At 39.7% G+C, this 22769-nt stretch overlaps 1 protein-coding gene across 4 annotated transcripts in view; it reads right to left on the bottom strand.

Moving 5' to 3' along the window:
• NETO1 (neuropilin and tolloid like 1) overlaps window positions 1-22769 on the bottom strand; it is a 358129-nt gene that overhangs the window by 263000 nt on the left and 72360 nt on the right. The window contains exon 5 of one of the 4 annotated variants that reach the window (XM_077270103.1): window positions 10769-11052. The exons of the other annotated variants lie outside the window; for them this stretch is intronic. Coding sequence (XP_077126218.1) covers window positions 11009-11052 — 44 coding nt within the window. The 3' untranslated portion in view covers window positions 10769-11008. Of the gene's footprint in view, window positions 1-10768; window positions 11053-22769 lie in introns of those variants that run through there. 4 annotated transcript variants of the gene reach the window in all.

Here is a 22769-nt window from a genome sequence, read left to right as displayed (position 1 = left end):
TGTGACACCATTCTAAAAACTGCACCCCTCAAGGTACTCAAAACCACTTTCAAGAAGTTTATTAACCCTTTAGGTGTTTCACAGGAATTTTTGGAATGTTTAAATAAAAATGAACATTTAACTTTTTTTCACACAAAATTTATTTCAGCTCCAATTTGTTTTATTTTACCAAGGGTAACAGGAGAAAATAGACCCCAAAATTTGTTGTACAATTTGTCCTGAGTACGCTGATACCCCATATGTGGGGGTAAACCACTGTTTGGGCGCATGGCAGAGCTCGGAAGGAAAGGAGCGCCATTTGACTTTTCAATGCAAAATTGACTGGAATTGAGATGGGACGCCATGTTGCATTTGGAGAGCCCCTGATGTGCCTAAACATTGAAATCCCCCACAAGTGACACCATTTTGGAAAGTAGACCCCCTAAGGATCTTATCTAGATGTGTGGTGAGCACTTTGACCTAACAAGTGCTTCACAGAAGTTTATAATGCAGAGCCGTAAAAATAAAAAATCATATTTTTTCACAAAAATGATATTTTCGCCCCCAATTTTTTATTTTCCCAAGGGTAAGAAAAGAAATTGGACCCCAAAAATTGTTGTGCAATTTGTCCTGAGTACGCTGATACCCCATATGTGGGTGTAAACCATTGTTTGGGTGCAGGGCGGAGCTCAGAAGGGAAGGAGCGCCATTTGACTTTTCAATGCAAAAATGACTGGAATTGAGATGGGACGCCATGTTGCATTTGGAGAGCCCCTGATGTGCCTAAACATTGAAACCCCCCACAAGTGACACCATTTTGGAAAGTAGACCCCTTAAGGAACTTATCTAGATGTGTGTTGAGCACTTTGACCCAACAAGTGCTTCACAGAAGTTTATAATGCAGAGCCATAAAAATAAAAAATCATATTTTTTCACAGAAATTATCTTTTCGCCCCCATTTTTTTATTTCCCCAAGGGTAAGAGAAGAAATTAGACCACAAAAGTTGTTGTGCAATTTGTCCTGAGTACGACGATTCCCCATATGTGGGGGTAAACCACTGTTTGGGCGCATAGCAGAGCTCGGAAGGGAAGGAGCGCTATTTTACTTTTCAATGCAAAATTGACTGGAATTAAGATGGGATGCCATGTTGCGTTTGGAGAGCCCCTGATGTGCCTAAACATTAAAAACCCCCACAAGTGACACCATTTTGGAAAGTAGACCCCCTAAGGAACTTACCTAGATGTGTTTTGAGAGCTTTGAACCCCCAAGTGTTTCACTACAGTTTATAACGCAGAGCCGTGAAAATAAAAATTCTATTTTTTTTTCACAAAATGATTTTTTAGCCCCCAGTTTTGTATTTTCACAAGGGTATCAGGATAAATTGGACCCCAAAGATTGTTGTCCAATTTGTCCTGAGTACGCTGATACCCCATATGTTGGGGGGAACCACTGTTTGGGCGCATGACAGAGCTCGGAAGGGAAGGAGCGCCATTTGGAATGCAGACTTAAATGGATTGGTCTGCAGGCGTCACGTTGCATTTGCAGAGCCCCTGATGTACCCAAACAGTACAAACCCCCCACAAGTGACCCCATATTGGAAACTAGACCCCCCCAAGGAACTTATCTAGATGTGTTGTGAGAGCTTTGAACCCCCAAGTGTTTCACTACAGTTTATAACGCAGAGCCGTGAAAATAAAAATTCTTTTTTTTTTCACAAAAATGATTTTTTAGCTCCCAGTTTTGTATTTTCACAAGGGTATCAGGATAAATTGGACCCCAAAAGTTGTTGTACAATTTGTCCTGAGTACGCTGATACCCCATATGTGGGGGGGAACCACTGTTTGGGCGCATGACAGAGCTCGGAAGGGAAGGAGCACCATTTGGAATGCAGACAAATGGATTGGAAACTAGACCCCCCAAGGAACTTATCTAGATGTGTTGTGAGAACTTTGAACCCCCAAGTGGCTGGAATTCAGATCGGATGCCATGTCCCGTTTGGAGAGCCCCTGATGTGCCTAAACAGTGGAAACCCCCCAATTATAACTGAAACCCTAATCCAAACACACCCCCTACCCCAATCCCAACAGTAACCCTAACCACTCCTCTAACCCAGACACACCCAACCCTATTCCCAACCATAAATGTAATCCAAACCCTAACCCTATCTTTAGCCCCAACCCTAACTGTAGCCCCAACCCTAGCCCCAACCCTAACCCTAGCCCTAACCCTAGCAATAACCCTAGCCCTATCACTAGCCCTAACACTAGCCGTAACACTAGCCCTAACCCTAGCCCTAACCCTAGCCCTAACCCTTGCCCTAACCCTAGCCCTAACCCTAGCCCCAACCCTAGCCCTCACCCTAGCCCTAACTCTAACCCTAGTCCTAACCCTTGCCCTAACCCTAACCCTAACCCTAGCCCTAACTCTAGTCCTAACTCTAGCCCTAACCCTAACCCTAATGGGAAAATGGAAATAAATACATTTTTTAATTTTTATATTTTTCCCAAACTAAGGGGGTGATGAAGGGGGGTTTGATTTACTTTTAAAGCGGGTTTTTTAGCGGATTTTTATGATTGGCAGCCGTCACACACTGAAAGACGCTTTTCATTGCAAAAAATATTTTTTGCGTTACCACATTTTGAGAGCTGTAATTTTTCCATATTTGAGTCCACAGAGTCATGTGAGATCTTGTTTTTTGCGGGTCGAATTGACGTTTTTATTGGTAACATTTTTGGCCACGTGGCATTTTTTGATCGCTTTTTATTCCGATTTTTGTGAGGCAGAGTGATCAAAAACCAGCTATTCATGAATTTCTTTTGGGGGAGGCGTTTATACCGTTCCGCGTTTGGTAAAATTGATAAAGCAGTTTTATTCGTCAAGTCAGTACGATTACAGCGTTATCTCATTTATATCATTTTTTTATGTTTTGGCGCTTTTATACGATAAAAACTATTTTATAGAAAAAATAATTATTTTGGTATCGCTTTATTCTCAGGACTATAACTTTTTTATTTTTTGCTGATGATGCTGTATTGTGGCTCGTTTTTTGTGGGACAAGATGACGTTTTTAGCGGTACCATGGTTATTTATATGCGTCTTTTTGATCGCGTGTTATTCCACTTTTTGTTCGGCGGTATAATAATAAAGCGTTGTTTTTTGCCTCGTTTTTTTTTCTTACGATGTTTACTGAAGGGGTTAACTAGTGGGGCAGTATTATAGGTTGGGTCGTTACGGACGCGGCGATACTAAATATGTGTACTTTTATTGTTTTTTTTATTTTATTTAGCTAAAGAAATGTATTTATGGGAATAATATTTTTTTTTTCTTTATTTAGGATATTTTTTTTATTTTTTTTTTACACACATGTGGGGAATTTTTTTTTAACTTTTTTACTTTGTCCCAGGGGGGGACATTACAGATCATTGATCTGACAGTGTGCACAGCACTCTGTCAGATCGACGATCTGCTGTGCAGGGCTGCAGGCTTACCAAGTGTCTGCTCTGAGCAGGCACTCGGTAAGCCACCTCCCTCCCTGCAGGACCCGGATGCCGCGGCCATCTTGGATCCGGGACCTGCGGCGAGGAGGGAGGTAGGAGACCCTCGGAGCAACGCGATCACATCGCGTTGCTCCGGGGTTCTCAGGGAAGCCCGCAGGGAGCCCCCTCCCTGCGCGATGCTTCCCTATACTGCCGGTACACCGCGATCATGTTTGATCGCCGTGTGCCGGGGGTTAATGTGCCGGGGGCGGTCCGTGACTGCTCCTGGCACATAGTGCCAGATGTCAGCTGCGATATGCAGCTGACACCCGGCCGCGATCGGCCGCGCTCCCTCCGTGAGCGCGGCCGATCGCGTATGACGTACTATCCCGTTGGTGGTCATACGGGCCCACCCCACCTCGACGGGATAGTACGTCTGATGTCAGGAAGGGGTTAATGTAGGAGTTTGTGCAAATTGACCATTTTATATAAGCTGGATTGCTTCAGGAAGGCATTGGGGCTGTGCCTAAATACCACACACACCCTTTAGATAGGTGCGGTAATATTTTTGGAAGATATCCTGTTTTTCTAACCCTAATAACCTTTTCACTGATTGAGAATGTACTTTAAGTTTTACTTTACTAAATAAATATTATACATGTATTAAAATGGCATCTAAAATGTATACAGCATATATATATATATAGGAGGCAACCACCAGAAATACAGAAAGATAGACACACAAGACATGACATATAAAAGTAGACTGAGACCCAAAACAGCAATATTTTATACAGGTCCATCTCAAAAAATTAGCATATAGTGTTAAATTTCATTATTTACCATAATGTAATGATTACAATTAAACTTTCATATATTATAGATTCATTATCCACCAACTGAAATTTGTCAGGTCTTTTATTGTTTTAATACTGATGATTTTGGCATACAACTCCTGAAAACCCAAAAAACCTGTCTCAATAAATTAGCATATTTCACCCGTCCAATCAAATAAAAGTGTTTATTAATAACAAACAAAAAAAACATCAAATAATAATGTTCAGTTATGCACTCAATACTTGGTCGGGAATCCTTTGGCAGAAATGACTGCTTCAATGCGGCGTGGCATGGAGGCAATCAGCCTGTGACACTGCTGAGATGTTATGGAGGCCCAGGATGCTTCAATAGCGGCCTTAAGCTCATCCAGAGTGTTGGGTCTTGCGTCTCTCAACTTTCTCTTCACAATATCCCACAGATTCTCTATGGGGTTCAGGTCAGGAGAGTTGGCAGGCCAATTGAGCACAGTAATACCATGGTCAGTAAACCATTTACCAGTGGTTTTGGCACTGTGAGCAGGTGCCAGGTCGTGCTGAAAAATGAAATCTTCATCTCCATAAAGCATTTCAGCCGATGGAAGCATGAAGTGCTCCAAAATCTCCTGATAGCTAGCTGCATTGACCCTGCCCTTGATGAAACACAGTGGACCAACACCAGCAGCTGACATGGCACCCCACACCATCACTGACTGTGGGTACTTGACACTGGACTTCAGGCATTTTGGCATTTCCTTCTCCCCAGTCTTCCTCCAGACTCTGGCACCTTGATTTCCGAATGACATGCAAAATTTGCTTTCATCAGAAAAAAGTACTTGGGACCACTTAGCAACAGTCCAGTGCTGCTTCTCTGTAGCCCAGGTCAGGCGCTTCTGCCGCTGTTTATGGTTCAAAAGTGGCTTTACCTGGGGAATGCGGCACCTGTAGCCCATTTCCTGCACACGCCTGTGCACGGTGGCTCTGGATGTTTCCACACCAGACTCAGTCCACTGCTTCCTCAGGTTCCCCAAGGTCTGGAATCGGTCCTTCTCCACAATCTTCCTCAGGGTCCGGTCACCTCTTCTCGTTGTACAGCGTTTTCTGCCACATTGTTTCCTTCCAACAGACTTACCATTGAGGTGCCTTGATACAGCACTCTGGGAACAGCCTATTTGTTGAGAAATTTCTTTCTGGGTCTTACCCTCTTGCTTGAGGGTGTCAATGATGGCCTTCTTGACATCTGTCAGGTCGCTAGTCTTACCCATGAAGGGGGTTTTGAGTAATGAACCAGGCAGGGAGTTTTTAAAAGCCTCAGGTATATTTTGCATGTGTTTAGAGTTAATTAGTTGATTCAGAAGATTAGGGTAATAGGTCGTTTAGAGAACCTTTTCTTGATATGCTAATTTATTGAGACAGGTTTTTTGGGTTTTCAGGAGTTGTATGCCAAAATCATCAGTATTAAAACAATAAAAGACCTGACAAATTTCAGTTGGTGGATAATGAATCTATAATATATGAAAGTTTAATTGTAATCATTACATTATGGTAAATAATGAAATTTAACACTATATGCTAATTTTTTGAGAAGGACCTGTATAGGAAAATATTCTTATAGTATTAAAATGGCAATATTTCACTGACACCAAAATGTTCTGCAACAAATAATCTCCATTTAATAATAACACATTGCACTAAAGAATGTATTGATATATTGTTGATATATAATGGTTAAACATGGCAAACCCCAAAATTAATACTTGTGCAAATTGGTAAAATGTAGGTGAGCCTCTGCACCCATGAGTTCAAACTTTTACATCACGAGCGGTTTCATTGGAAAATGAACTAGTGGCAAATCACATGTTTGCACCCAGCCGCTGCAGTATTATTTTGAATTTGTGGTTGGGTGCAAGTAGCATGGTGCTTTGCTAAATCTGTAGTCTGATTTACGTTTTGTTTTATCTAAGGTAAAATGTGTCTCATAGTGCGTTAATTCAAAAAGTATGATCTTTTTACAAATATTTCATCTTCAGGTATGATCATTTACAGACTGTGGATCAGTCCAGAAAAAATAGAGCAAGGAAATTGTCATTGCCTGTAGGGCTAAATGCACCAGCCCCATTTCTATTACACTTTCTATGAAGTATATAATTAGTTTCAGCTAAGGATAGGATATCAATGCTAAAATAGTGGACATGATCTTTAACCCCTTTACCCCCAAGGGTGGTTTGCACGTTAATGACTGGGCCAATTTTTATAATTCTGACCACTGTCCCTTTATGAGGTTATAACTCTGGAACGGATCCCGGTGATCCTGACAATGTTTTCTCAAGACATATTGTACTTCATGATAGTGATAAAATTTCTTTGATATTACCTGCGTTTATTTTTGAAAAAAACAGAAATTTGACGAAAATTTTGCAATTTTCTAACTTTGAATTTTTATGCAATTAAACCACAGAGATATGTCACACAAAACACTTAATAAGTAACATTTCCCACATGTCTACTTTACATCAGCACAATTTTGGAATCAATTTTTTTTGTTTGGGAGTTATAAGGGTTAAAAGTTGACCAGCAATTTCTCATTTTTACAACACCATTTTTTTTTAGGGACCCCATCTCATTTGAAGTAATTTTGAGGGGTCTATATGACAGAAAATAACCAAGTGTGACAACATTCTAAAAACTGCACCCCTCAAGATGCTCAAAACCACATTCAAGAAGTTTATTAACCCTTCAGGTGTTTCACAGGAATTTTTGGAATGTTTAAATAAAAATGAACATTTAACTTTTTTTCACCAAAAATTTAATTCAGCTCCAATTTGTTTTATTTTACCAAGGGTGACAGGAGAAAATGGACCCCAAAAGTTGTTGTGCAATTTGTCCTGAGTATGCCGATACCCCATATGTGGGGGTAAACCACTTCTTGGGCGCATGGCAGAGCTCGGAAGCGAAGGAGCGCCATCTGACTTTTCAATGCAAAATTGACTGGAATTGAGATGGGATGCCATGTTGCGTTTGGAGAGCCCTGATATGCCTAAACATTGAAACTCCCAACAAATGACACCATTTTGGAAAATAGACCCCCTAAGGAACTTATCTAGATGTGTTGTGAGCACTTTGACCCATTAAGTGGTCCACAGAAGTTTATAATGCAGAGCCGTAAAAATAAAAAATCATATTTTTTCACAAAAATGATCTTTTCGCCCCCATTTTTTTATTTTCCCAAGAGTAAGAGAAGAAATTGGACACCAATAGTTGTTATACAATTTGTCCTGAGTACGCTGATACCCCATATGTAGGGGTAAACCACTGTTTGGGCGCATGGGAGAGCTCGGAAGGGAATGAGCGCCGTTTGACTTTTCAATGCAAAATTGACAGGAATTGAGATGGGACGCCATGTTGCATTTGGAGAGCCACTGATGTGCCTAAACATTGAAACCCCCCACAAGCGACACCATTTTGGAAAGTAGACCCCTAAGGAACTCATCTAGATGTGATGTGAGAACTTTGAACCCCCAAGTGTTTCACTACAGTTCATAACGCAGAGCCATGAAAATAAAAATTCTTTTTTTTTCCACAAAAATTATTTTTTAGCCTCCAGTTTTGTATTTTTCCAAGAGTAGCAGTTGAAATTAGACCCCAAAAGTTGTAGTCCAATTTGTCCTGAGTACGCTGATACCCCATATATGGGGGTAAACCCCTGTTTGTGCGCACGGGAGAGCTCGGAAGGGAAGGAGCACTGTTTTACTTTTTCAACGCAGAATTGGCTGGAATTGAGATCGGATGCCATGTCGCGTTTGGAGAGCCCCTGATGTGCCTAAACAGTGGAAACCCCCAATTATAACTGAAACCCTAATCCAAACACATCCCTAACCCTAATCCCAATGGTAACCCTAACCACACCCCTAACCCTGACACACCCCTAACCCTAATCCCAACCCTATTCCCAACCGTAAATGTAATCCAAACACTAACCCTAATTTTAGCCCAAACCCTAACCCTAACTTTAGCCCCAACCCTAACTGTAGCCTTAACCCTAGCCCCAACACTAACCCTAACCCTAGCCCTAACCCTTGCCCTAACCCTAGCCCTAACCCTAGCCCTAACCGTAACCCTAGCCCTAATGGGAAAATGGAAATAAAAACATTTTTTTTAATTTTTTAATTTTTCGCTAATTAAGGGGTTGATGAAGGGGGGTTTGATTTACTTTTATAGCGGGTTTTTTAGCGCATTTTTATGATTGGCAGCCGTCACACACTGAAAGACGCTTTTTATGGCAAAATATTTTTGGCATTACCACATTTTAAGAGCTATAATTTTTCCATATTTTGGTCCACAGAGTCATGTGAGGTCTTGTTTTTTGCAGGATGAGTTGACATTTTTATTGGTAACATTTTCAGGCATGTGACATATTTTGATCGCTTTTTATTCCAATTTTTGTGAGGCAGAATGACCAAAAACCAGCTAATCATGAATTTCTTTTGGGGGAGGCGTTTATACCGTTCTGCGTTTGGTAAAGTGGATAAAGCAGTTTTATTCTTCGGGTCAGTACGATTACAGGGATACCTCATTTATATCTTTTTTTATGTTTTGGCGCTTTTATACGATAAAACTATTTTATAGAAAAAATAATTATTTTTGCATCGCCTTATTCTGAGGACTATAACTTTTTTATTTTTTCTTTGATGACGCTGTATGTGGCTCGATTTTTGCGGGACAAGATGACGTTTTCAGTGGTACCATGGCTATTTATATCCATCTTTTTGATCGCGTGTTATTCCACTTTTTGTTTGGCGGTATGATAATAAAGCGTTGTTTTTTGCCTCGGTTTTTTTTTTTTTTACGGTGTTCACTGAATGGGTTAACCAGTGGGACAGTTTTATAGGTCAGGTCACTACGGACATGGCAATACTAAATATGTGTACTTTTATTGTTTTTTTTATTTAGATAAATGTATTTATAGGAACAATATATTTTTTTTTGCATTTTTTTGGGGAATTTTTTTTAATTTTTTTTTACACATGTGAATTTTTTTTTTTACACTATAACATTCGGCGATCTGATGTGCACAGCTCCAGGCTTCCCGGCGCCTGCTCTGAGCAGGCGCTGTGAAGCCACCTCCCTGCAGGACCCAGATGCCGCGGCCATTTTGGATCCGGGCCTGCTGCAGGGAGGAGGAGGTAAGAGACACTCGGAGCAACGTGATCACATCGCATTGCTCCGGAGGTCTCAGGGAAGCACGCAGGGAGCCCCCTCCCTACGCAATGCTTCCCTATACTGACAGAACACTGCGATCATGTTTGATAGCAGTGTGCCGGGAGTTAATGTGCCGGGGGCAGTCCGTGACCACTCCTGGCACATAGTGCCGGATGTCAGCTGCGATAGTCAGCTGACACCCGGCTGCGATCGGCTGCGCTCCCCCGTGAGCGTAGCCGATCGCTATGACGTACAATCCCGTTGAGGGTCAGAGAGGCCCAGGTCACCTCGACGGGATAGTACATCTAAGGTCAGAGAGGGGTTAATGACATTTGTCACATCTACATTAGCAAACAGTATTTCAAATGCTATTTCATATGCTCTTTATATATCTGCAATATGTTTGTTGAAGACCCAGTTGCATTGACCAAAACATCTGTATTGTTTTGAATTACATTCAAAATTAAAAATTTGCTCATTCTTCTTTGGAGCTTTGCACATACTCCGCTTTGTGCAATATTGTGCACATTCTATCTTGGAGTCTCTTTGGCAAACATTTTTTTCATGGCATATATAGGTATTTTCTATATCCATTAGATAAAAGTAAGCAGTAATATACAGGGTGGTCCAAAAGTAGGTGGACAGAAAATAATAACATTTATTTTAATTTATACATAAAATTATATTTACTAACACAAGCAGAACATTGACAATTACATTTTATTCTGAACAATAATACAAAAGCCTTTAAATTTTATCAACGCAGGTGATTAAACTGTTTTCCATCGCAATTTGCACAGCTTTGAAGTCTGCCTCTTACACTTCGAAAAACATTTTTGCACAAGTCTCTTTGGGTTTTAATTTCTTGAAATGCATCTCTTATGTAATTTTTCAAATCACTGACACTGAAAAAATCCATTGGGGTCTAGTCTGGTAAACGTGCCGGCTAATCAAGTGGGCCTATTCGGCCAATCCATTTATTAGGAAATATTTCATCAAAATTCTCGGGGACAACTCTTGAATAATGTGGAGGGGCCCCTTCTTTTTGGAAATAAAGAGTAATAATTATAGGGGATAACTCAGGAGACTCTGCGTGGAACAAGACAACAACAGGACACAGTTTTATAAGTGGTAAAGTCTATATTATCACATGGTGATTCAAACAGGTGCAGAGAGAAACTCAAGTCTACAACACTTGGTGCAAATATTAAATGCAGCTCAGCAGTCTATAGGAAACTTCAGAGGAAAATGCAATCATGCAGAAAGTCTATGAAGCACAATAATTCTTGAGGATACTTGACACAAATAAGTCCTTGCTTAGTCCAAAACACAGATAGATATGCTTATAAGGCAGTTCAAATAATATCTTAGCTCAACCAGGGAGGTCTGGGTAATAGTCTCAGGTTCTTGCAGAGCAGAAACAGCTTACACGTCCAGCAAATGCAGATGGAAGTAAAGACGAGCAGCAGATGAAGGAGGATTACTGGAACTGGTGTATGTAGCAGGAACTCAGAGCAGAGTAGCAGGATCACCACACAGGTTCACAGGAGCAGGTATATAGCCAGGGAGTCACCAGAGTCAGGAGCTGGATGCAAGGCAGAATACTCTATCACGCACTGAAGGCTGGTGTGGAGTTTTATAGCGGGAAGACACAGTGCACATGAGACCAAAGACGCCATCTTGGAAAAGGGCAGTAATGCACAAAAGGTAATAAAAATGTTCAGAGTCCTGACATAAAGGTTATTTGAATTAGGCTGTTGCTGTAACTGGGGAACAACTTGATTCATTAGAATTTCTAGATACTTATGTCCTGTGACTGTTCCATAAAAAAATGGTCCAAAAACACCAAAACTTGAATTACCTCCCCAAACATTGACACCAGGCTCATTTAGCTGTTGCTCTAATGTTAAATGCACGTTCTCATTATACCAGTAAATACAATTTGTTTGTTAATATGGCCAGATAATTTGAAAGAAGCTTCATCACTCCACATAATGTTATCTAAAATTTCTGGATTTTTTTCAATTTCATTAAGCATAATCTCACTAAATTGCAGCCTCCTGTCTTGATCATCCTCCAATAAACCATGAATTAGACATGGACGATAAGCTTTCCACCCAATAGATTACAGGATTCGCATGATGGAAGCTTGTGAAATTCCAAATTCTAAAGAGACTCTTCTGGTAGACTTTTTTGGACTCTGAACAAATGTTTCAGCAACAAGTTGTTTCTTATTTTCTGTACAGGCTGTTTTGGGTCGAATCAAATTTGTCACGAATGCGGTAAATGGTTTGGGGATTGAGTACCAAATGTTTCAACCAATATGCTCTAACTGTTTCAGCATTTTGAGATTTCCAATACTCTTTTAAAATCCATTTTATTTGATCTGTATTTAAATTATTTGCCATTATGGGTTATCTGAATTAATCTGAAAAGAAAACCGATTTGGGGGAGATTTATCTGTGAAAACTGGATCTGTGAAACTAACTCAGTTGCTCTTAGCAACCAATCAGATTCAACCTTTCATTTTCCAGAGAGTCTGTGAAGAATAAAAAGTGGAATCTGATTGGTTGCTATAAATCTCCCCCTTCATAACCCTATTACACATACTGTCCACCAACTTTTAGACTACTATATATATATATATATATATATATATATATATATACAGTACTGACCAAAAGTTTGGACACACCCTCTCATTTAAAGATTTTTCTGTATTTCATGACTATGAAAATTGTACATTCACACGGAAGTCATCAAGACTATGAATTAACACATGTAGAATTATAAACTTAACAAAAAAGTGTGAAACAACTGAAATGATGTCTTATATTCTAGGTTCTTCAAAGTAGCCTAGAATATTGATGACTTGCTTTGATGACTGCTTTGCACACTCTTGGCATTCTCTTGATGAGCTTCAAGAGGTAGTCACCGGGAATGGTCTTCCAACAATCTTGATGGAGTTCCCAGAGATGCTTAGCACTTGTTGGCCCTTTTGCCTTCACTCTGCGGCCCAGCTCACCCCAAACCATCTCGATTGGGTTCAGGTCTGGTGACTGTGGAGGCCAGGTCATCTGGTGTAGCACCCCATCACTCTTCTTCTTGGTCAAATAGCCCTTACACAGCCTGGAGGTGGTTTGGGGTCATTGTCCTGTTGAAAAATAAATGATGGTCCAACTAAACGCAAACTGGATGGAATAGCATGCCGCTGCAAGATGATGTGGTAGCCATGCTGCTTCAGTATGCCTTCAATTTTGAAAAAATCCCCAACAGTGTCACCAGCAAAGCACCCCACACCATCACACCTCCTCCTCCATGCTTCATGGTGGGAACCAGGCATGTAGAGTTCATCCGTTCACCTTTTCTGTGTCGTACAAAGACAGTGGTTGGAACCAAAGATCACAAATTTGGACTCATCAGACCAAATCACAGATTTCCACTGGTCTAATGTCCATTCCTTGTGTTCTTTAGCCCAAACAAGTCTTTTCTGCTTGTTGCCTATCCTTAGCAGTGGTTTTCTAGCAGCTATTTTACCATGAAGGCCTGCTACACAAAGTCTTCTCTTAAAAGTTGTTGTAGAGATGTGTCTGCTGCTATGCTGCTAGAACTATGTGTCGCATTGACCTGGTCTCTAATCTGAGCTGCTGTTAACCTGCGATTTCTGAGGCTGATGACTCGGATAAACTTATCCTCAGAAGCAGAGCTGACTCTTGGTCTTCCTTTCCTGGGGTAGTTCTTGTGAGCCAGTTTCTTTTTAGTGCTTGATGGTTTTTGCCACTGCACTTGGGGACACTTTCAATGTTTTCCCAAATTTTAGGACTGACTGACCTTCATTTCTTAAAGTAATGATGGCCACTCGTTTTTCTTTACTTAGCTGCTTTTTTCTGGCCATAATACAAATTCTAAGAGTCTAGTCAGTAGGCCTATCAGCTATGTATCCACCAGACTTCTGCACAACACAACTGATGGTCCCAACCCCATGTACAGGGTGGGCCATTTATATGGATACACCTAAATAAAATGGGAATGGTTGGTGATATCAACTTCCTGTTTGTGGCACATTAGTATATGAGAGGGGGGAAATATTTCAAGATGGGAGGTGATCATGGCAGCCATTTTGAAATCGGCCATTTTGGATTCAACTTTATTTTTTTCAATGGGAAGAGGGTCATGTGACACATAAAACTTATTGAGAATTTGACAATAAAAACAATGGTGTGCTTGGTTTTAACATAACTTTATACTTTCATGAGTTATTTACAAGTTTATGACCACTTATAAAATGTGTTCAAAGTGCTGCCTATTTTGTTGGATTGTCAATGCAACCCTCTTCTCCCACTCTTGACACACTGATAGCAGCACCGCAGAAGAAATGCTAGCACAGGCTTCCAGCATCCGTTGTTTCAGATGCTGCACATCTCGTATCTTCACAGCATACGCAATTGCCTTCAGATGACCCCAAAGATAAAAGTCTTAGGGGGTCAGGTTGGGAGACCTTGGTGGCCATACAACTGGCCCATGACAACCAATCCACTTTCCAGGACCTGACACCCACAATGTGGTGGTGCACCATCTTGAGTGTCAGGTCTGAGCAATCCTAAATGAACAGTTTCCTGGAAAGTGGATTGGTCATCATGGGCTAGTTGAATGGCCACCAAGGTCTCTCGGATCTGACTCCCTTAGACTTTTATCTTTGGGGATCTTTGACTTCCCACCGTGAAGCATGGAGGAGGAGGTTTGATGGTGCTTTTCTGGTGACACTGTTGGGGATTTATACAAAATTGAAGGCACCTTTCCAGGCACTTGTCAGCTGATTTATACAGCTGACATGTGCCCGCAACAGCTATGTGTGGAATCGCGATACACCTGTGGCTTTTAAAGGGACTCTGTCAGCCCAAAATTCGTATCTTAGCTAAGCCCACCGGCATCAGGGGCTTATCTACAGCATTCTGAAATGCTGTAGATAAGCCCCAATGGAACCTGAAAGATGAGAAATAAAGGTTAGATTATACTCACCCACGGGCGGTCCCGGTGTGGTCTGGTCCGATGAGCATCGTGAACCGGGTCCAGCGCCTCCTATCTTCATTCAATAAAGTCCTCTTGTCTTCTTGCAGCGGCTCTGGCGCAGGCGTACTTTTTCTGCCCTATTGAGGGCAGAACAAAGTACTGAAGTGCGCAGGCACCGGGGCACTCTGACCTTTCCCGGCACCTGCGCACTGCAGTAATTTGCTCTGCCCTCAACAGGGCAGACAAAGTATGCCTGCACTGGAGCAGCAGAAAGAAGACAAGAAGAGGACATCATCAAATGAAGATAGGAGGCGCTCGACCTGGAACGCGACTCCCATCTGACCGGATCGCATCGGGACCGGCCCTGGGTGAGTATAATCTAACCTTTATTTCTCATCTTTCAGGTTACATCGGGGCTTATCTACAGCATTACAGAATGCCCCTGTATTTATGGAAACTGAAAGCACATGATGAGAGCTCAGCACTTCCCAGTCTCAGATTGGATAGCCGAGCTGTCAATCAAAACACAGACAGATTAGCACGCCATTGTACTAAACTGGACAACTGAGCTGTCAATCACTGCACAGTCAGCTCAGGGCAGAGGGGTGGAATTATTGCAAAACCCAAGCAGTTGTGCTGCACTAGTGCTCCTGGGGTAATGGAGGTACATTTCATTAACCCCCTTCACCACCTTGGATGCCATAACTTTTTTATTTTTCCATCAATATGCCCATGCGATGGCTTTGTTTTTGTTGTACTTTTGGACAACACCATTGATTTCACCATATAGTGCACTGGAAAACTGGCCAAAAAATTCCAATTGCGGTGAAATTGCAAAAAAAAGTACAATTCCACAATTGTTTTTTTACCGTGTTCACTAAATACTAAAACTGATTTGCCATTATGATTCTCCAGGTTATTACAATTTTGTAGATACCAAACATGAATATACTCTTTTTTATTTAAATGATGAAACAAATCTAAAATTTGTATAAAAATAAATAAATAGCGCCATTTTCCAAGACCTGTAGCATCTCAATTTTTTGGGATCTGAGGGTAGGTAAGGGCTTAGTTTTTGAGCGCTGAGCTGACATTTCATTCATACCATTTTGGGTTGGATATGATGTATTGATTGCCTGTTATTGCATTTAGTGCAATGTTGCGGCAACTAAAAAACCTAATTCTGGCGTTTTGATTTTATTTCTTGTTACGCCATTGACAGAGATTGACAGTGGCATTTAACATGTTAAAAGCCACAGGTAGATCACGATTCCACCTGCAGCTGTTAGGGGCAGATATCAGCTGATGAAATCAGCTGTCATGCATGAGAAAACATGCAGGCTTTGCGCTGGAGCCAGTATCAAAGAGGTGGAGGTGAACTATGACATACCTATGCATCATAGGTTTTGAAGTGGTTAATATTATCATGAATTCAGAAATGTACTGCTCTATATTGAAAGAGATGCTACCATCACTTCATGCCCTTGGTAGATATGCACTTTTCCACCATGGCAATGATCAAAAACAGGCATTGCATTTCTGAAGATGAACAGGGTGAAAGTGATTCAGTGGCCAAGTGTGCAACCTGGTGTGACCCCAATCCAACATCTTTGGGGATTTCTGAAGAATCAAACTGATCATCACTCTCTATGCAGCATCCAGGCTCTAAAAGAAGTCGTTGCTGAAGAATGGAAAAAGATACATGTTGCAATATGTCACCAACTTGTTCATTCAGTGCCTAGAAGAGTTGGTGCTGGCCTTAAAAATCATGGAGGCGGGTTATAGGTTAAAAAATGTTCTTCGAAACTTGGCCTTGTCAAAAAAAATTTAAACTGATCTTGTGATCAGAGAGATATTGATTAAAATCTTACTTTTCAAAGGAGGTGTACTGACTTATGCTGAACACAGTGTATACCTGAATCTATCTATACTGTATATTTAGATATACAATTATATATTTGCACGGACATAAATAAATATATACCTCCTTACTCTTTAATGTTCTCTCTCCCTATGTCTTTCTCTCCCACTCTCTCTCTTTCCCTCTTTACCTCCCTTTCTTCTCTCTCTTTCTTCCTCTTGGCATTTAACTCATTCCCTATGTTTAGAAGAAAATAGAAAAACAGACCTCATTAATAAATTAATAATGCTATAGTAATGCTATATTGCATAATTTACACACAACATGTAATGCTATAGACTCTTCTTTTTATTCCCCCTATGATGTATAGCATTGTGGTGTCAGTATCATCCTGATGCAGTTTATACAGAGTTGCTGATAAAACAATACTTAGAATAAACAATCAGAATTATTACTTTCATAAAAACAAAACTAGAGATGATGTTTGATATGTTATTATCATAGTAATTACCTGCGTATTAAAATCAGAGCTCTACATCTCGGACATTAACTATTAGATAACATCTGGCTGTGGATGTTTGTTTTTTTTCTCGTGTACAACAAATGGCGGCTTCACAGTTTCATCTGGAGGTTTAGACTGTGACTTGAATAATAATGTAGCCAGTCTGCTTCTGTCACGCTTCAAAAGAGTTTTTAATAATGACTGTGACACAGTAATCAATTTATTTGAATTTTGTTTCTGACTGTAGACTTCTGAATGGTCATACATTTTTCAGCTCAATACTTCCAGCACGGCACAAAGACAATGTGCAAAAATTAACCTTTGTAGGAACAAGAAAGGTTGTTTGACCAATGGAGGGATACATGTTGTTCTGAAGTGAAAAATCAAGATAATAAAAACAATATACTGAACAGTGCACTGCAATTGCTACCTATATTTATAGGATTTTTTTTATGAATAGTGCTATTTTTACAATGCTAGATCTCTATTGCTCCTAATATGTGTGGTCAGCTGTCCTACAGATGGAGAATTTTTAATATAATACACATTTAATGTAACAACATATATTTATGCAGAAAAATATAATTTGACACCTAACCTGGCATGTTAAATGGTGTGATCTGTATTAGATGTCAAGTTACAGTTTTCTTCTTCAAGATGTCTTTCTGCATTATAATATAGTTAATGTACTGTGTGGAAGGTTTGGAAAAATAAAAGTTGCATTCTACAGAACCCGGATTTTCTGCAATTTGATATGCTTGAATAAAGTAAAATGGAGACCTGCTGCTCATCATTTAGGTTGTTTATTTTTTGGTCTGGGAAAGGGTCAAAATCTATTACATTCACCTCATCTCACCTCATCCCTCACCTGTCCTGGCACTTCAGCTCCCCATCTCATCCTCCACTGGCTTGCTTCTTCCCTCCAGCACTGACAGGCCCTTAGATGGTGCAGATAGTCTACTTTGGTCTACTTAGGCCCTTAGATGGTGATGACACACATCTAGTGAAGGTAGCAACATTCATTATAGCACTGCTTGCAAATAACCATTCATAATCCCCACAGCAATCCGCTCCATTCTGATGAAGTTCCCAGTTCAGGGTCGAAGCGTTAGTTGCTCTGAATATTTTTGGATTGCATGAATAAATAATTCCGTAATTTCACTGCATACCACTGAGTGGCACGGTTTTTTTTTCCGAATATCTAGACTTACAGATTGGAAACCTACTTGCACACCAATTTGTTTATGGAGTGACGCGATCCATTACCTGCTAACCCTTAAGTGATGTCATGACGTTGTGTGAGACCTAGTGGGCACTAAAGTGGAGTTGCCAAAGACTGAGGAAGACTGAAAATGGAAGAGATGGCTGAAGCTGAAGGTATTAAGCAAGCAAATGGAGGACCATGTGGTTGCTCCAGCAATAGATCAGATACGAGATGAGGTGAGTATAACATTGTATATATTTTTAACCCCTTTGGTTATTAATGAGTCCAGAGAGACCTCAGAGTATAATATACAGCTATTATCAGCAAACTGATTCATGTTGAACAAACTGGAATTTGGGCGAATCTAACAAATATAATTTCTACAAATTCATTAATCTCTAAAAACACCCATTAGGCTTCCTGAATGGATGGATAAGCAATATAAATTTAACTTTATCTGAAGCATACCTGCTAAACATATTTTTTGTGAAACGTTCTTATCAACCATATAAAGCATAATTTTATAGATCTGCATAAAATTTTCTCCAGCCTTTTCTGTGGGTGTTCTCTAAAAATTAAGTGTTCAAAATGTTCCAAATATTGGAATATACATGTTGTGTTAAATGTTAATGTATAAAGATTAGTCCAGCATGTGGCTTGATAGAATAATTTCTAGGAAAGTATGAGTGAGTCTTAAAATATTCTACAAATTGGCAATGAGATATTTAGATTTTTGCTCAAGTTGAGTATAAATTGAAATACAAAAAGTAAATTTATTATAGTCAGGTATCCCTTCTTGCCACATGATGATGAAATAGGAAGCTATTGGTCCAATTATTTGGTACATATATGAATTTGACAGAAATATGATAGCTAGAAAAATGTTTAGTTGAGTTATCCCCTCAGAACTTTACTTAGGTATTTGACCTTATAACAATTCTTTAATAGTTTATTTACACACAAAATGTGAAATTGACATATACTAATAAATTATCAATTAAATCAGTAGTCAAAGTTTCTTTAATTCTCCATACGGCTTGTCGGGAAGATGAGTACAAAGTTTATGTATCTTCTACATTCACATAGAGAAAAAAATGAAGCCATGAAATGTCTACGCAGCCACTACTTAATTCTTTAAGAAATTTAGAACCCTGTTCTTGGTATTAGTTATCAAACTACAACTTTCTATGATGGGAATGACCCTTTAGTGGCTATTGGCATTTTTCTATATTGTACTAGCTAGTGTTTTCTTGAGGGTTGTATGTTTTTACATAAAAAAATATTAATTGCAAATGATCAATGACAACAGTAAAATTATAATTTGTGGCTAGATGTTAACAAACAGTGAAAACCAATATATAAGCACTTCTATATTTCTTTTTTTTAATGTCCTTCAATAATTGTTACTGGCCAATAGTTTGCCAGGAAGTTATGGTGTATTTTTTTCAATACACATTCTATTGGCAGGGGAGATGTTTTCTATTTAAACCATTAAATAATTGTTAGCTTTTAGAGAGAGCTCAAGTTCTTTCATCGCATATAGTGATGATATTATCTTCTTTATGCTACTTTGCATATATTTGTATTGTAGGCTTTAAATGTTTTACATGCACTTGGTGCTTAGAACAGAAAGCAGAATGCTGACATAGACAAATCACCCATCACCTTGTCAGGATTTGTCAATATAGTCAACACTTAGAGCATTATAGACTATGCCGCACTAAATGGAACCAATAATATGGATATTTAAGCCACATTCCCTAGAGCTAAAAATATGCAAATAAACCTCTCATTCACAGTACAGCGAGAGTAGACACAGCATGTTTACTGTTACTACTATAAAGCAAAGCTTTCACGTTAATGCTATACATTTTGGAATACAATAGAGAAAAAATGAATGAGGTTTAATTCACTAAAACCAGTTCTTCAATCCTGCTTTGTATTTGCAATTCTTGCCAATGAAAAGCATCCCCATAGCATGATATTGCAACCACCACGTTATACTGTTGGGATGTTGTTTTTGAAGTTATGGGAAGTGTTGGTTTGTGCCATATGACCAGTGAACATCATTTATCAGGAGGACAATGAGTCAATAATTTATACCAACCATATTGTTTAAATTTAACAAATGTTTTTATTCAATAACATCAATTATAACCATTATAAAAAACCATTATAAAAAAGTACATGGGTCTCATATATCATGTGAATCACCTCAAAGTGTTAAATATGACCCAGGAAAGAACGTGCAGGACAGAAATAAATGAACTGTTTGTAGTTATTTCAATGATTCATACTAAGTGATGTGATGTGCCTGCTCAAATGAGTCTACTACTGGGTTGAAATTACAATCCCTCGTACTCGCAACGACATCACCTGTATCTCATAGTCCAAGCTCATATTTCCTTATATATATACCATATTAGTGGCAATAATTACCCATAATCAGGTCCAAAGTCACGTTCCGGCCTGCGTCAAGGGGTTACTTGACTATGAGCTTGGACTATGAGATACGGGTGATGTCGTTGCGAGTACGAGGGATTGTAATTTCAACCCAGTAGTAGACTCATTTGAGCAGGCACATCACATCACTTAGTATGAATCATTGAAATAACTACAAACAGTTCATTTATTTCTGTCCTGCACGTTCTTTCCTGGGTCATATTTAACACTTTGATGTGATTCACATGATATATGCGACCCATGTACTTTTTTATAATGTTTTTTTATAATGGTTATAATTGATGTTATTGAATAAAAACATTTGTTAAATTTAAACAATATGGTTGGTATAAATTATTGACTCATTGTCCTCCTGATAAATGATATATTCATGAGTTATTATACTTATGTGGGTGCATGATAAATGTTCTGGTGCCGTATAGAATGACCAGTGAACATGTAGTTTGGTGATCTCCAATCATGTTTTCTTATGTTTTTTCATAGTACAAAAGTATGTTCAAAGTTTAGGATATTTTTTATTACCCAATCCTAGTCTTTTCTTCTCCATGTTTGACCTGTTTGAAGAGCTCTCTTGTCTTCATGTTTGCTTGCTTAATGGTGTTGAAGACCAAGAGACAGATAATGTGGCACTTTGATTGCTCTCAGGGGGACATTAATCAACGAATGATGTGACTTATGAAGTTGATTGGTTTAAACAGACCCTAAAGCAAATGGCTTGACTAAAAATGAACTCACTACTATTTTAGGCTTTACTTAATTATGTATTATCTAAATAATATATTTTTTCACTCCACTGAAACAATTTTGACTATTTTGTTATAGTGTATTATTTAAAATGAAAATTTAAATCCTTTTTTATTGAAGGTTGTAATGCAGCAAAACTGTAAACATTTCCATAGGAATTTGTAGGATCATTTCCCCATTCCCCTAAATTCTGGTAAAATCCTAATTTTCGCAATTAGGAATGGGCAGGAAAACGGAAAACTTAATGCCTAAATTTAAACGTGTAAGCAGCATAATAACTATTAGAAATGACATAAATTACAAGTGACATAACATGTGAACTTAATGGAACTCTACTGTATAACATTTCATTACAATATACACAGTATGTGACAATTCATTGTTCTTTCCCTTCAGCATGATAAAGAAACACCAGAAGGAAACTGATGCCAGAACTTATTTTATAATTTTAGAAAGGAATAGTTAATATTTGCTGTATAGATAATATAAAAAATATGCAAAATTCTACAAGTGAGATAAATTGTAAGCTACATACCATAGTATTTGCACTGACATCTTGAAATTCCAAGCAATACATATGAATTTGTGTTTTATCCAAAAATGTTCTATGTAGCAATATAAATATCATGTGTGGCAGGGCCGGACATACCGTCTGTGCAGCTGCATCGGAGTCCGGAGGTGCAGGGGGGCCCTTGCAGGGTGGCTAGTAATCAAGGCAATCTGGCCTGTTTCTCAGTACCCAAGGCTCCGGAGGGACCATGGACATATTGCCCTCATGTGCGGTGGGCAGGGAGCAATCCCTGCAGCTCTGCTGCCTACAGGAGAAAATGGCAGTGGAACAGAGTTGCAGGAATCCATCCTCTACTTCCTGCCTGGTGCTTTCTGTCTGAAACAGGAACGCATGGCTGGATGATGTCAGCAAGCAGCAGAGAGTGCCTGTGTCAGAAACAAAGATGCTGCTGGGGAACGGATGGAGAGGTGAGCGGTGGTATGTGAGTGGTGGTATTTGTTTTTTTTTAAAGAATACACTGGGGAGAAGGTCCATGACAATCAAGGGTGGTTGGGGAGAAGAGAAAAATGTTGTGGATGGTGGAGAGGACAATGATGGGGATGGCGGAGGACAGTGATGGTGGTGGGGGAGAGGGCAATGATGGAGGTAGGGGAGAACAATTATGAAGGTGGGAAACACAATGATAGAAGTGAGGGAGGACGATAATAGTGGTGCTGGAGATGGCAATGATGGAGGTGGGGAAAGAACAGTGATGGAGGTGGGGTTGAAGGTAATGATGGAGGTGGGGGAGAAGGCAATGATGAGGTAGGAGAAAACAATGATGGAGGTGGGGGAGAACAATGATGGAGGTGGAGGAAGGACAATGATGGAGGTGAGGGACAGGACAATGGTGGAGGTGCGGAGAAGACCATGATGGAGGTGGAGAAGGCAATGATGGAGATAGGGGAGAGGACAATGATGTAGGTTGGGGAGATGCCAATGAGAAGGGTGGAGAATTGAGATGGCAG

This window comes from Ranitomeya variabilis, chromosome 6 (genome assembly GCF_051348905.1).
Source record: "Ranitomeya variabilis isolate aRanVar5 chromosome 6, aRanVar5.hap1, whole genome shotgun sequence".
NCBI lineage: Eukaryota > Metazoa > Chordata > Amphibia > Anura > Dendrobatidae > Ranitomeya > Ranitomeya variabilis.
Note: the sequence above shows the minus strand (reverse complement) of the source record. Positions and strands in the feature narration are given on the sequence as shown.